We start from the raw sequence: 15,413 nt of genomic DNA on the forward strand, positions 1-15,413 counted from the left end.
AGGCACGAGACAGAGCACGGGAGGACAAGGAGCGGACGCCCTGTGACGAGACGGAGCGCGATTTTCGGCTCTGTCGGAACGCAGTGAAATCGGCCCAGTACCGCGCTTGCTCCGAGTACTTCCTCTCGTCATTCAGGCGCTCTAAATCTGCCACCTGGCGCGACATCCGTCGACACCTTATCTCGAGTAAAAAACCAGAACCGAAAGTTGATGGCCCGTTGGTCCAACATGCAGCGTGGTACGACCGACTGAACCAACATTTCGCGACCATCGGCTCCACTGTGGCGGACGGGCTGGCGGCGTCGGACACCGGGGAGAAGCTCCACCCGCGGCCGCCACGAGTCTGCAGCGGAGCGTTCGCCCCGCGGCCGGCGACCCTGCCCGAGCTCTCCGCGGCCCTGCAGCGCATGGGGTCATCCAAAGCGAGTGGAGCTGACGGTGTAACCATCAGCATGCTCCGAATGACGTTCAGTGTTGTCGGGCCACACATCTTGAATGTGATCAACAGCTCCATCGTGCGTTGCGAGCTACCGCCATCATGGCAGACCGCCGTCGTTGTTCCACTGCACAAGGGTGGTGACGTGCATGAACCGAACAATTATCGACCCATCTCGATATTGTCTGTGATGGCGAAGCTTTGTGAACGCGTTGTGTGCTCACAGCTCATGGAGTATCTCATTAGCCATTGTATTTTGTGCCCCGAACAATATAGTTTCCGCCCCGGTCTCTCCACCGAGGCGGCCCTGCTCGATACTGTCACTTACGTCACGAACAATATCGATGGTGGACGCGTGACGACACTCGTCACAGCTGACACCTCAAAGGCCTTTGACAGTGTCGAGCATGGCCGTCTCCTGGAGAAGCTGGGGTGGTATGGGATCGACCAGCGCTGGTTCCGTGCCTGGCTTGGCGACCGGACTCAGTCGGTCAGGGGCGGATCAAGCGAGCTGCCCGTGACGCACGGAGTCGTACAGGGGTCTATTTTGGGCCCGATTCTTTACCTGCTCTACACGAACGATTTGCCACAGCACGTGCCCCACGGTAAAACAGTGATGTATGCGGATGACGCACAGTTCCTAGATTCAGACACTCCACAAAATCTCTCAGACTTAAAGAAACGCGTAGAAAGCAACCTTTCGGTCACACTGGACTGGTTCACCCAAAACAGGCTAAAAATAAATCCCTCAAAAACAGAGATGATGACTCTCAAATCTCGGCGTTTGAACACTGACCAAGACTTCCACATCCGTTTTGGAAACACCGACATCTCTCCTGTTCAACATGTCAAAATTCTGGGCGTCACCGTGGACACTGCGCTGACCTGGGACAAGCACATATCGAGTATCCTACGGCGGTGCTATGGCGTGCTGATCGGACTGGCTCGGATACGACGTCGCATGCCGCGCGAAACAAGGCGGCTGCTTGTAGAGTCACTTGTGTTCCCTCTTATCAGGTACTCTGTGTCTGTGTGGGGGAGCAGCACGGTCACTGAGCAGAGACGCGTGCAGAGATGCATCAACTTCAGTGTCCGTATAGTCATGGGCTTGAGCCGGCGCGATCGAGTAACTTCGCCACTCAGGGAGCTGGGCTGGCTCAAAGTGGATGAAATGATACGAGAACGCGATCTGCACGTCATGTATAACCTGCTGCACAGCAATAGTGCACCCGACCCGATCCGCTGTCACGTCGCGCGCCGTGCCGATGTCTCCAGCTGCGGCACGAGAGCAGCCAGTGACGGACAGCTGCAAACACCGCGACTGCGAACGGAGTTTGCGAGACGATCATTTGTGTGTCGCGCGACTCGAGCGTGGAACGGCCTGCCTGTGCAAGTGAGATGCGCGCCCAGTTACCTTGCATTTAAGAAAAGAATGCGGAAAGAGATCACAAGACATAATCCTCGAGTTTAGCATCTTATGGTCTAGCTGCAATACCGTCAGTGTCACAGGGGCGGATCCAGAAAATCTCCAAGGGAGGGGCCATTAGAAACCAGGAGGCCCCCCCCCCCATAATCCCACCTGTTGGAGGCCCCATCTTCCCACTTGTTGGCCCCCCCCCCAAAAAAAACTGCGTCTATTGAGCTTATCTAGCTGTTCAGGCAACATCTCAACATCTGTGCAGGCTTGGAGGCCCTCTGTGCAGGTTAGGAGGCCCTGTAAAAGTGGTCATCTCTGTGAGTATAAGAGACCTCCAAGTTATGAAAAGCTTTACCAATCTTCTAACAAAGAAGTCTTCTCAGCTAGTCTTCTAAGAAATAACTAAGTGGGTAGGTTAAAAAAAAAAAAACTCATCGGATTTCGGCCACTTTATTTTCAGGAGGCCCCCTTTTCAGCTTTTTAACTTTTTAACTTTTTATTTTATTTTTGAAAAAAAATCGGCCAAGGGGGGGGGGCCATGGCCCCCATGGCCCCCCCCCCCTTGTATCCGCGCCTGCAGTGTCATTATTTTTCGTGTTTTTATGTACTGTTTTAAATTTGAGGGATGTGTACTTGGGTATTTTTTATGTACTTTAATCTTGAGCTTGACGTGGAAAACTGAAAACCCATGTACTTATGGATGTTTCCGAAATATATGAGTATGAGTATGAGTATGAGTATGAGTATGGGTGGAGAAACTAAACAAGAAAGTCTTCAAAGTTGCCGTGACACAGCGATACAGGAATCTGTTCAACTGTTCAGGGAAAATTACCTGAACGGCGACTTCCCGCGCTCCTTCTTCTTTCCGTCCGGCTGCGGCGTCTTCTCCTTTCCGGCGCGGCCTCTCTGGATGTCCATTTCGCTGGCAGCGCGCGCCATCTTACCTGGAGACACCGTCAGCCGGGTCAGTGCCGCACAGAAACGTCGGAAAGATGTGAAATGCAAGACGCGCTCTACGTACTTTCATTGATAGTCAATTTGGTTTCCAGTCAACATTTGAGGTAGAATATGCCCCATATTCAACACAGTCTGGTGGGATCATGGTTTATCGCGCTCTGCTCAAACGTGAAACTCATCCCTCTATAACAAGAAACGGTGGGCGCCATTCGGTCATTCGATTACTTACTGCCGCGGCGGGGTATGGCCGGAGTGCCCTTCTCGCCGTTAGCCTTGTTCATCAGAACCTCGTCCGCCTCCACGGCGTCATAACCGTTCTGCAGATCTGTGGAACCACGCCGTTAGTCAATTACAGTCGCGTATCATTTATCCGCAATTTAATGCCGACTCAAAATGTTTCATCCCCTAGCAGCCAACCGCTTCTCTATTACTTCATCGTGCATTCTGTTATGATAAAACGAAGTGGACTCTTCGAATCTAACGCTATAACTTGGGCTCGTAACTCTGCGATCGGACTTCTCCTCAATATTCTCACACGGCAAGACACAGTCGACACGTTCCCCTTCCTACCGACCTTTGATGTCGGACATGGTGAATCCGGACTCTAGCATGGACTGTTTGAGCGCCGACGGCGGCCGGTTGCGCCCCTCGTGCCGCAGCCGGTGCTGGCGGACACGGATCTCGTGCCAGCGACGCTCCTTCTCGGTCTCACTGCGGGGGGGATGAGAGGTAAACGCAGATGACAGAGCAGTCATAACAGGCCTTATGGGATTTGAGTTGGTGTTGGTGCGTGGAAGAACAGCACATTCATTTCGGTGCATCATCAGACTCTGAATCAAGCTTTGTTGGGAGAACGTTGACATTGCAAATTGTTGCTAGATTAAGTGAGATGCACAATAAAACCGTTTTCATTCATTGCCAGCTAAATGTACTTACATGTGTGGGATTTTTTATTACTGACAACAACAGAATGGGCATTTTCAGAGCCATGCCACCACGACCGAACCATGACCAGACTGCCGACAACCAAGTATCACTGGACGTACTCAATGAAGACGGTCTGGCAGGTGACGGGCAGCGACAGCCGCAGGAACTCCCAGTTGGCCTTCTCCAGCGTCTCGAACGTGGCGTGCGAGATGCGCAAGCAGGGCGGCGAGTCGGAGCCGGCAGGGATGCGCGTCACGTCGATCGGCGAGTTCTCCACCTCATCGACGTTCTCAAAGATGGGCTGGTCCTTGGTGTACCAGAACGTCATCGGACGCGTCATGTTCCTGTGGGCGGAGGAGGGGGAGAGAGTCAAATGATGGAGTGATTGGTTATATTATATCAATTATCGTTGCATGAGTTGAAAGGAGAGGACTCATCAGAATGATCCGCAGACTATATGTATAATATATTTGTATTATTTCTTAGACAGGTTTAAGGATGGTCACAGCACAGTAACATTCCACATTTATAGCAATCCACTTTATCGGAATGACGCCAAGACACACATACTTAATGGTCAACCATAAACGCTTAACAAAGCCATACTTATTCTTGCAAAATGCCCTCGAACTTCGATCAATGTCCAGATCCAACGAGCTCGCCCATCTCCGACCACAACTCACACACAGAACGGTTCGTATCCCTCCTGCAGACCGCACTGTGTGAAGAACTTGAGCGCGTTTACATCGTGTCCGAACGCGAGCCGGGTGCGCTGGGACAGTCCGAGCGTGCAGGCGGGCACGAAGGCCTCGCCGGCCACCTCGGAGAAGGCCGTCTCTCCGCCCATCGCATCCATCATCAACTCGCCGTTCAGAGAGAAACCTGACGGACGGGGACACTCGGTGAGAGAGACGGCGACAACGGGAGGGTATACGTGAAAACAGCATCCACCGGAGGGCGAATTCAACAGGAAATCCGACGGAAAGGGTACATTCAGAAATAAAAGCCGCATTTAGGAGAAACACTGAGCGAGAAATCGAACGGGTGTAATGTTCTCAGTTGCAAATTCGCACTTTTTATCTGTTACAATTGATCTGCAATTAATTTTTCAATCAATCTGCACTAACTATCGCCCTTTTAGGAAATGTTGTTGTCACTCTGTGAAAGTGTGAACAGCAGAAGATGACGAGCTTCGCAGAATAGCTTGACTGAGAAAATGAGGGTGAACATAAAGAACGCATCCGCAAAGCAAACCATACAACATACCTTTTGCTAAATTCCCGGTCGTGCGCTTCTTTTGGGAAGACATGTGGGATATAGGAGGATTATAAAGTACGCATGGTTAAAAACTAGTCAGCCTGAAGCTAGAGACGGCTTGGTAACTGCTAGATGTTTTGGGCTGTTTCGGATAAGCAAGCTTTTAACACCAAAAACGATTGACCAAACGCACGGGGTGTTTCCTAAGATTTTATCAATCCCGCAGCCAGCTGCGGCTGACTGAGAGAAATACCACACATTTCGCTCTTACGTACTATTTGCTACCGAGACATGAGTGAGACTCTAGCCTTTTCTAGTGAGCTGTGATTAACGCCGCACTTTCTACGTGGCGTAGCCGACACTTACTGACGGTTCGGTCGATCAGGTCGAGGAACACGCCGATCACGTCACCGACATGCCATTTGTGACCGTACGTCTCGCAGACACCGCCGGACCACTTCTCCTCCTGGCCGGGGCGGGAGCGGGGGCGGGGGCGGGGGCGGGCGGGTCAGCGGGGCGGGGCGGCCAGCCACCAGAGGACAGAGTAGATCCCACGCTCTCAACTGGGAGGTGTTCGTGTGAAATGGAGGTAAGAGGGTGGAAGTGTTAATGTCTGAAAACGGGTCAGAAATGGAGCTAAAAAGCGCGTGTTTATGTTATTAGTTAATTAAGCTCCCTCTACATCACTCATTCATGCTGTTTGTTACAAGTAAAACGCAAATTGTTACGCCACAGCCGCGCGCAGGGTTTTCTAGCCGGCGCGAAGGGGGCCACAAGCTCTAACGCCGGCGATCGGCCGGGGCCGTGCGCCGGCGACTACTTACTGATGGTTCGGTCGTGGAGGTCGAGCATGCAACCGACCACGTCTCCCACGTGCCACTTGCGACCCAGCAGGTCCACCTGGTTGCTGTGGTGTTTATGGGCCTGGAGACCGCGGAACCGTCAGGCGGCGGCCGGGCAGTGGGGTCACGGAGCGACCGGCACGACCTGACCCGACCCTGAGCGGACCGGTCGGGTCGGCAGGGCCGGTACGCTGAGCCGTCAGCCGTTAGTCCGGACAACTAGACTATCCGAGCTACGTTATTGTCCACGAGAAGCGCGCATAGCGGCACTATCGCCTCGCTGTACAGGCGAGAGAAACACGTACTAACGCTCGGGCTTCGACAATGAGCAGGCTTTAGTGGATGTTATCGTTGCACAAGATGCGCTACACATGTGACTAAATGGTACATCCATGAGCTGTTTTTATTTAGGGTCGACGGTTCAGTGATTGAGTAGTGTTTGTCATGCCACAGTAACGCCGCAGTTTCCAGACACAGTAACGAAAACGTTGCAATGATACACTATTTTGTTACTTTAACTCAAATATCATTTCTCGAGAACATACACACTTCATTCTTCAAATTCATAGCATGATGTTACCACAAACGAAAAATGACTAATGCACATTACTTTTAATTAGCCCTCTTCGTTAACGTTTACGATATAGCCAAAACGCAAGCATAACCCTTCAGTCCAATGCTCATAAGTCACAACGACTAAGCGGCGATCTAACTCACATGATAACCGTCGAAGGCCCAGGACGAGTCGTCCTGGCCGATCTGGCGGCCCGGGTGGGCGTCGATCCTAGCCCAGCCCACCTTCATCGGTCCGTCGGTCAGCACCTCAAACTCGAAATACCTGGCAACAGCGGTTATAAAATTGTCCTTGAAATACATTGGCGTCAGCGGTCATACAATCAAACACGAAATACCAAATTAAACCAAATGCCTGAAAAAAAACTTAACATTATCACCCATGGGAGTGAATAAAATACCTAAGGCAAAACAAAACTGAAGATTTGATATGGAAAGTCAAGTCAAATTAAATGCATAACTTATAAGTAAAAAAAAAAAAACTTGTGGAATCATATCACAGTTCGGCAATAATATTTCGCCCGACCCTCATGCTAATAACAGCCTACGTGCTCCGTCCCGTTCCGGTTACCATTTTCCGGAGCTGACGGCGTACGTCTTCTCGGCTCGGTAGGTGCGGTAGTTGGCCCGTCCGTTCAGCAGGTCATCAGTGGGACCTGCTCGGCACGGTACCAAACAGATATGCTTGAGAAGTCAGGGGGGAGTGAATGCGTAATAAAGGTAGAGTGGGACGAGCGCTTAGACGATGATAGCCGTTTAGCTAAATGTGAGTTTTTTTATAAAGCACCGCTCAACACCGGGATTCTCCTCTTGATTAAGACGTTCTCCATATTTACCTATTAAATAAGCTTCAGAAATAAAATCGACCCCCCCCCCCCCCCAGAAAAAAACAGTTTCGCGATCTTTCTCGGTCACTGCGTGTCGCTGCCATTCCCTTCGGCTGCCTTTCTACGCTTCTCTATTCCCTCCAGTCTTTAACCGATGTGTTGTTCGCTCGACGGTCCCTTAACAATTACCGTTCAACCTGCCATCCCTCTCCTTACCGTCGTCATGCTGTTCAGACGGCGGATCCAGGATGTATCCGTACACCAGCAGAGTGCGCACAGCCTCGCTGGCGGTGTCCCTGTTGGCCTTTTTGATGGCCTCGTCCACACGTCGGTAGGGCACCAGATGCGGAGTACGAATCATATCCATGTCCTGAGAGAGGCAGAGGTCGAATGTCAAGAACTGGAGCCAGGAGCTAGGATTGTACACTAGTGGTTAATGACACTGGTGGTCACTGGTTAAGGACAGTGACTTCGAGTCATCATAGGTCAAGGACCTAGAGTCTGAGTCAGGATCAGGGGTCAAGGAGCATGGCTAGGGTATGGGCGTCGGTCATGGCAGGGGGGGGGGGTTCTGAGTGACCTGAGGGAAGCGTCGTCGCGAGGTTTGAAGTCGCAGAGAACATTATGTAAATATTAAGTGTCTTCAAGCAATCACGGTCAAAGCAACCAACGATATAGCACCTGGGGTATATGAATAATGATTGGTAAGGATTTTTAACAGTAGGTATCGCTAAATCAACAAGACTTCCCAGCCTCAGTGATTCGAAGAAGTTGAAATATACTCGCATATGAGTTATGAATAGCACCATTCTCACCTCGTTGAGTCCGTAGGTCCACCCCTGCTGGATACGCTCCTTGGACCAGACCATGTGGGTGTTTTCCGCCAGCTTCTCCACCAGCTCCTCCAGCTTGCCTGTCGCGGCACGTTAACATCAAACGTCGGAGTACATATGACAGTGACGGAAATGGACATGAGCACATTCAAGATTACATGATTACAACGTAACGTCATATCAGTCGCTTAGAAGCCTCGTGAAGGAGAAAGGGGACATAATTTCATATACCCAAGACCAAGCACTTAGCGATCATTTCGTCGTCGTCAAGCTAAACTCAGACCCCTCAGCCTGACTGACCTGTGAGGGAGACCTGTGAGAGGTCGAGCGGCGCCGGCTTGTAACCGTTGCTCTGCATGAACGGGTCGTTCGGCAGTCGGATCGAGCGGATACGGTTCGGCGGCTTGTCCAGCGTGATGTGGTAGCCCAACTTCACGATGGTCCTGTAACACGGTAATAACGAGCTCATGTCAACGGCAGGCTGTGGAGGAACTACGCGACACCATCGGAAGCCATTTCAGAAGAGTTGCTAACAAGCACGCATTGCACATTTTGCATAAAAGCAAACACCAAGCAAGCCATTTGAAACAGCTTAGATATCAAAAGCTCTCGCATTACAGTTTTATGCACTCTTCTTCACATTAAAAATCCCCAGCCGAACATCCATCTGGTATACACGAATGTGTAGTTACACCTTCCCTTTCATCTTGCACTAAATTCCCATCAATCCGCCCTTCCGCCACCAGTGCCGACCGTACTTGAGCGTCTGCAGTGCCAGCTGGATGTCGTAGCGTTTCTCGGCGGGCGGCAGCCGCTCGAACTGGGTCAGGCACGGGTGCAGCATGTACTCGTCGTCTCGCTCCTCGCCGTACCGCCACCCCTCGTCGATCTTGTTCATGGCCCAGATCTCGTGGATGTTCTCAGCGAGCCGGTCACGGATCTGCTCCACGTAGTGCGGCAGCGATACCTGTCGGGACAAAAGGAGCAGAGTTAGAAAAGAAGAACAGAGAAGACGACCAGTACCATATACCAGCCCAATTTGACCAGCATTTCGCGAACAATTACTGGTTGACACTAGAAATTGCAATGTAAGGATGGCAATGAAATAAAATAATGCAAGTTACCTTTTTATGTAAGCGTAGCTCATTTATCAGGTGCATTGCTGAGCTTTTGCTGGTATATACCTTTTTACAAATGATGTCCACCTAAAGCTCCGATATTTCAAGTTCTCGATGAAACTTCCCACGCACTCCACTGTCCTCCCCCCCCCCCCCCCATCCCCACGTTCACTCATGAGACTATTTGACATAGCTGTCCCACTCTCTCACCGCCGAGGTGTCGATGGGCTGCGGCACAAACACGGGGTCCTCCTGTTCCACCAGCGGGCCGGCCAGCACGCCCTTGGCCAGCTCGCCAAAGTGGAAGCACGGGTCGATGGACATCTGCTGGGCGGGCAGCAGACACTCGGAGACGGGAGAGAAGCCCTCGGGCGGCTCGAACTTCTGCCGACCGTGGTCGCCGCCCAGCAGGAATCGCGCACTGTAGGAGAAAAACGAGAAGGTTCGAGTATGTGCCTACTACAGGTATGTGTGTGTGGTGGGGGGGGGGGGTCCAGTGGAACACCAGTGGAGAGCTACCTTGTCGGCCATCTTGAGGTTATGTCGTACGACATTGTAACGCAGTGGAAGGTCGGTAGTTGAGGCCTATGTTCAGACCGGGATATCATTTTAGCACAAAAATTATGTCTACTCGCATTTCACGTCATGACAGGGACAGTTATAAGACCTATCATCGAGGAATAAGGAGCCCTGTACAGCATCAGGAGAAATACTACCAAGAAAGGCGCTTATCAATGCCGAAAGCCATTCAGCTGTAGTCGCCACCGTACCTGAGTTTGGACGAGCAGCTGATGACCGGGAAGAACATGCCGTCCAAGTTGAAGTCCCGGAAGCAGCCGAGCACCTTCTCGCCATTGAAGGTGAACTCGATGGACGGCACGGTCAGGTCGAGCATCACGCCGATGACGTCATTCTTACGGATGTACGGCTCCGACTCCTGACGGAACACTTCGTTCTTCCGGCCGCCTGCAGAGGGAGAAAACATGACCGTGGTCAATAGCATAGAGTGATCACAGTATGCAGCTGATGGTCTTCTTTCAACTATCTCAATGATTTTACTTAGCAGGCGAAATATTGGAACAATCACCGGAATGAACAGATGCATGCAAGGAATCAAAGAAATGAATGCAAATTCTAGATTTTTTATCGTTAAAGGAAACCACCAACGCAAACAGCCCAATCTACATCCCTAGTTTGCTGTCAGGTTGTTCCGCGGTCGCTCCGCCACCGTTCGTACCTGTCCAAAGGTGTGCGCCGTCAAAGCCGAACGAGAAGAGGTCGTCGCCCACGCCGTTGCCGCCCCACTTCTCGCCTCCGCCGGGGTAGGGGATGTAGCCCATCGTGTTGGCCCAGCCCATCCGCAGATGCGGAGGCATGTGGCTCGCCTGGAGGAACGGTACAGCGGGTCAGGTCACAGATAGGGTCAGGTCAGGGTACAACACAAAATGTTATGTATGTAATTTTGTTATCCACTCGGATATAAATACAAGTGAGCTCGGACAAGAACATTTTACCCGTTGATCGAATCCACGGCTAAAATCCGTTTCGTCTTGACTTCCGTATGCTTTTAAGACTTCAAGTCAGTCTAGTTCTCCATTTCGGCAACAAAAGATGTTTATCCGGAAAAACGCCGAAACAGTTAAAGGCCATTTGATGTATTGGAGGTCATGTTCTTACCTGTTCAATATGGTCCACGGTCACTTCGTAATACCATTTAAGATACATGGAAGACCCCTGGACCTTGCCCACGTAAATGTTGGGGTGAACACTGAAAAAGAGAACCAATGACGCATTTCACACAAGCACACGGTAACGGTCACTGAAGTAAATACATCAAGGAATTAGGAAGAATCGCATATTCAATTGAGTCAGCACAGTCAGTAATTAAGGATCACCTATAATCAGCAATCGCATTTTTTTAATCTCAGGAATTTTATCCTCCCATTCTCATCCTTTTTCCTGTAGTGTCAGTCTGTGATGGAATATTAGCACGCTGGCTCTTTCCAAATCCGTCTCACCGCACCACGACTCGGCACAACCTGTTGCGACTCGGTTACTTAGCTCACGTGATCGTCACGATCAGAAGCATTCATGTCACTACTCCGTCCCTATTCGTCACAAGTCATCACAACCCGTCCCGTCCGACCCACCTGGAGACGTGGTCAACCAGCGCCGTCTGGAGCAGCAGAGACTTCCCAGGCAGCAGGTAGTCACAGATGTTGTTCTGCGAGCTGCGCACGGCCACCCCGTTACCAACACACAGTGAACGGAGCACGTCCAGCACCTTGGGATCGCGACCGTGCTTCTCGAGGATGGAGATGATCACCTTGATGTGTTCCTCCTGCGAGGGCGGAGGAGTTAGTGTGAGGAGTCAGTCAGGCTGAGACAAAAGGTATGTCGGTCGGGCTGAGTAAATGTTTACATAGGTTGGCATCCGTACAAGAGCAGTATTTATTTTCCCGTACCACGTAGAGAAGAAACTTCGGATGAACGATTAGGGCTGTCCAAGTGTCCACATTTCAGGGTCCATTAAACAGCAGTCCCGGTACGAAATGATTATCGAAATCAACTTATCTGTTACAGCCTCGTAGCAGCGCAGCAAATAACTAATTATGCTCCATGATCTCAGTCACCCCCTCCCCCGCCCCCAGCGCCTAGTCCGGTCGTCTGACATTACCTTCATCACGTTCAGCGCCTCGGGCGAGTCGATCAGCACACAGTGCAACACGTCAAGCATGCCCTCTCCGCCGGCCTGAGAGCCCAGTCGAGAGAACAGCCAGTTGAGGCGCATCGAGTTGGCGAACTGGGCGCAGTTGTTGTGGTTGCCCTTGATCATCGCAGCTGGGAAAAGCAACCACATTGTTAGTTACGGTATATTGTGGAAAGGAAACACTAAATGGCTTACCCAGACATTAAACGTGACAGAAAGACGTGACGTCACTTGTTGCTAGCAGTTTGGTTATATAGAGCCACCGGACAACCCTTGACTCTTAGTTATGTAAAGCTACGCATCAGCAAGCGCTTACGTTGATATTCAATAGAAAAACACAACTCTAACGAATAGTGTTTGTCTATTTCAAACAGCCTGAGGCTATCATTGCGCGTGAGTGCGAATACGCAAATATCATGGCACACGTTACGACACGACGGTGTTTCTCCAGAATTCGGGAGCGCGCACGGCGCACTGTCACATCATGGGAAATGCAGCGCTATGGGTGCGTGCAAGCTAGCTTACCGAGTAGCTGATAGAGGTAGTTGCTGATGATGTCCCACATCTGCCCAGATTCCTCGCCGGCCAGAGACACCAGGTAGCCCTCGCTGGTGATGACCGTGATCTTGTCGATGGCGTCCAAGATGAGGTTGAGGATGCCTTCCTCCTGACACAGGTCCTGGCGGTTCCTCAGGGCGCGCAGCTTGATCTGGCGCTCCTCGTGCTCTGTAGGGGGACAAAGGGGACCAGAGGAAATAAGAGACTGCCACGTGGCATTGCTGCGTTTGTAGAGTCCGATAATGCATTGCTAATCATCCGTTAGGATTACAGCCCTTCGTTACGCTTATCACGAGACAGGCTGCGCACATTTTGCGTTCGCCGTGCCAGCATCAAGTCGCTGTCAGCCTCCCTCGCGTGGCTCACATCCCCTTTGAACCGGCGCAGTCTGGTTCTGCACCCCTGTTACACAATAGTCCACCCAACCACATGGCGAAACGAGCACAACACTCAGGAATGTGCCGAGGGGACCCTTCGCCCGGGTCGGAGTTTCCCAGCGACGCGCTACGGAAAGTTTGTTTACCTCGGCCCCCTGGGCCAGTCCTGCGTCTCCGAACAGGGGAGGGAGATCGGTATAAAAACGCCCGGTGGCGTTAGGAGGGACATAGCGCCTCTGCCCTCCTGTGATCTCAGTCGTCGAAGTTCTCTCTACATACACCTCAGGTAAGATCAGCGGCAGAAGGGTGACCAGCGCAAGTAAGGAAGGCCTATCAGGCTGTGAGACCTGTGCAGATAAGTAGCATCACGCATATTTGCCGGTTGGGCGCCGACCGACCGGTACCTGACGGGTACCGCGGCCGTTTTCGTCTCCTGACGGGTACCTGTCATTCGTCATTCATTCAACCCGTGAATTTGGGTTCCACGTAGGTAAAGAAAATTCAAGTCAGGCAAGAAGCGTGTTCCCAAACTGAGAGCTATCTTCATTTTCTGTATGTTTCTTATAAGCCTTACAAGCATTTTCAAAGAGCATCAAACCTCAATAGCTCTCGTTCGACCCCTGTATTTCACCGTCGCTAATTTGTGCGTCTCTCTCCCGCAGCCATGTTCCGCGCCGCCCTGCTGCTGCTGACTGTCCTGGTCGCCGTGCTGGCGGTGACCTGGGCTGCTCCCGACCCAGCTCCGGTCGACGAGAACGTCGTACTTTCCTACGCCACGGCTGACAACGTGGCGCACGGCTACGTCGCAGACAACGTCGCGCACGGCTACGTCGCTGAGAACGTCGCTCACGGCTACGCCCTGCCGTAAACGTCTGCCCGATGCCGTCCCAGGTCAACAGCGGAGCGCCAGGTCACCGAGAGGTCACCAAGGTCCGAGAAAAGGTCACCACTCACCAGGTCAACTGATCGGCGACTTTGAATTCCGACATGACATAGTGGATGGCTAGGGTTGATTAGGCGGGAAATGACCATGTTTTTTTACGGATGGGCTTACCTCAAGGACGTTTACTGTTTTTACTTTTGTTTCTGTCTTTTATAGTGTTGTGTTTTGCTGGCGCCAATAAAAGACGGTGAAGCTATCCGTTGTGTCGCAGCAAAATGCGGGCAGGGATTATGACCGACTCTCCAATGAACTATTGTGGTATCGTGATCCTGTGTTGGGAACTTTCCATCATGCCGTGCCTGTGTGCGCCAGGCGGCGCCGGCCGAGTAGCGCGGGCGCGGACTCGAGCGCGCGGACCAATCGGCGGCCGCCACGACCGCGGTGACCCCGCCGAGCTGACCGGCGCGGCGGTCGGGTCAGACAGTGCGCGCGGTGCGGCCGGTCGAGGCTGACGTGTTCTTGGCGCTTATTTGAACTCTTTCGTTACGTATTTCATTCTTGCTTTTACGTTAATATACTACATTGGCGACAAGGATCAAGAATTAAGTTAATAGCGCGCAAGATATCAAGATGTATCAGGCACCAGCTCCGCCGGAGTTCCTCTCCAAGCCGGGACAGCGTCCTGGTAACTGGCAGGCGTGGTTCGAGGACTTCATCATGTACGGTGAGGCCAGCGGGTGGTCTGATTGGTCTGACCTCCGCAGGACGGCGTTTCTGTTGACATCTGTCGGTGCAGAGGCACGTCGTCTGTACCGCGCTGCAGTCTCAGTTGACGATGCTGACCTTAAGAGCGAAGGTAGCGTGTCTGATGATCATTCCGGAACGCACCTACGTTTTGATAAGGCCGTAAGCGTTCTCAAGAAACTGTTTGCCAGTGACGCTGATGTTCGTTCGGCACGTTTGCAGTTTCGACAGATTAAGCAGCGTCATGGAGAGTCCAATGTCATTTTTCTGGCAAACCTGAGGGAGGCAGTCGCAAAATGTAATTTTGGGGAACTGACTGATGAAATGCTGCGCGATGCTTTCATTGAAGGATGCATGTCTGATCCGTTACGTGACAAACTGATCATGACTGACCGACTGACCCTCTCCCAACTGGAGGAACTGGCCGCCGCGCACGATCGTGGTCTGCAGCGGAAGGCCTTGCTGCAGGGCACCGTGAGCTTCCAGTCACCAGCACCAGTGGAGGTCGCGTTCGCCGGACGCCGGAACAGCGCCCCAGCGCGGAGGACACCACAGAAACAGCTTGCAGGTGGGAAGTCTGGGACATGTCGGGCGTGTGGTATGAAGGGCCACTGGGCTAAGGATAAAGTCTGTCGAGCCAAGTCTCAGAAGTGTTGGAAGTGTGGGTCTCTGGGCCACTTCAGCAACTGTTGTCCCAACCAGAGTAAGAGTGTCGATGCTGTGCAAATTCTGTCAGTGTCTGCCCAAGATGTCAATGCTGTTCGTGAGGTGCCATGTCCGTACTACACCGTGACCATCAACAGACACCCAGTGAGGATGCTAGTCGACACCGGTTCTGCGGTAAGCATCATTCCAGCGAGGCTCTACCACCAGAACTTCAGCAGCGTTCAGCTGCGGCCAGCAGGTCCGCTGTCTCAGTGGAACGGCAGCGGCATCAACGTCCTGGGGAAGATG

At 52.0% G+C, this 15,413-nt stretch overlaps 1 protein-coding gene across 1 annotated transcript in view; it reads right to left on the minus strand.

The window, feature by feature from the left end:
• Positions 1-1,430: 1,430 nt before the first annotated feature.
• The window catches only part of LOC122384982 (ryanodine receptor-like), a 35,183-nt gene continuing 21,200 nt past the window's right edge, over positions 1,431-15,413 (minus strand). The window contains exons 14-33 of the mRNA XM_043372865.1: positions 12,423-12,623; positions 11,865-12,028; positions 11,338-11,528; positions 10,865-10,955; positions 10,425-10,572; positions 9,958-10,153; positions 9,398-9,608; positions 8,828-9,036; positions 8,370-8,512; positions 8,052-8,149; positions 7,453-7,606; positions 6,981-7,065; positions 6,554-6,674; positions 5,819-5,918; positions 4,421-4,619; positions 3,857-4,081; positions 3,385-3,521; positions 3,040-3,135; positions 2,686-2,797; positions 1,431-1,464 (exon numbers count right to left, since the gene is read on the minus strand). Coding sequence (XP_043228800.1) covers positions 1,431-1,464; positions 2,686-2,797; positions 3,040-3,135; positions 3,385-3,521; positions 3,857-4,081; positions 4,421-4,619; positions 5,819-5,918; positions 6,554-6,674; positions 6,981-7,065; positions 7,453-7,606; positions 8,052-8,149; positions 8,370-8,512; positions 8,828-9,036; positions 9,398-9,608; positions 9,958-10,153; positions 10,425-10,572; positions 10,865-10,955; positions 11,338-11,528; positions 11,865-12,028; positions 12,423-12,623 — 2,915 coding nt within the window. The remainder of the gene's footprint in view (positions 1,465-2,685; positions 2,798-3,039; positions 3,136-3,384; positions 3,522-3,856; positions 4,082-4,420; positions 4,620-5,818; positions 5,919-6,553; positions 6,675-6,980; positions 7,066-7,452; positions 7,607-8,051; positions 8,150-8,369; positions 8,513-8,827; positions 9,037-9,397; positions 9,609-9,957; positions 10,154-10,424; positions 10,573-10,864; positions 10,956-11,337; positions 11,529-11,864; positions 12,029-12,422; positions 12,624-15,413) is intronic.

Source organism: Amphibalanus amphitrite, unplaced genomic scaffold (assembly GCF_019059575.1).
Source record: "Amphibalanus amphitrite isolate SeventyFive unplaced genomic scaffold, NRLGWU_Aamphi_draft 000205F_arrow, whole genome shotgun sequence".
NCBI classification, from domain to species: Eukaryota; Metazoa; Arthropoda; class Thecostraca; order Balanomorpha; family Balanidae; genus Amphibalanus; species Amphibalanus amphitrite.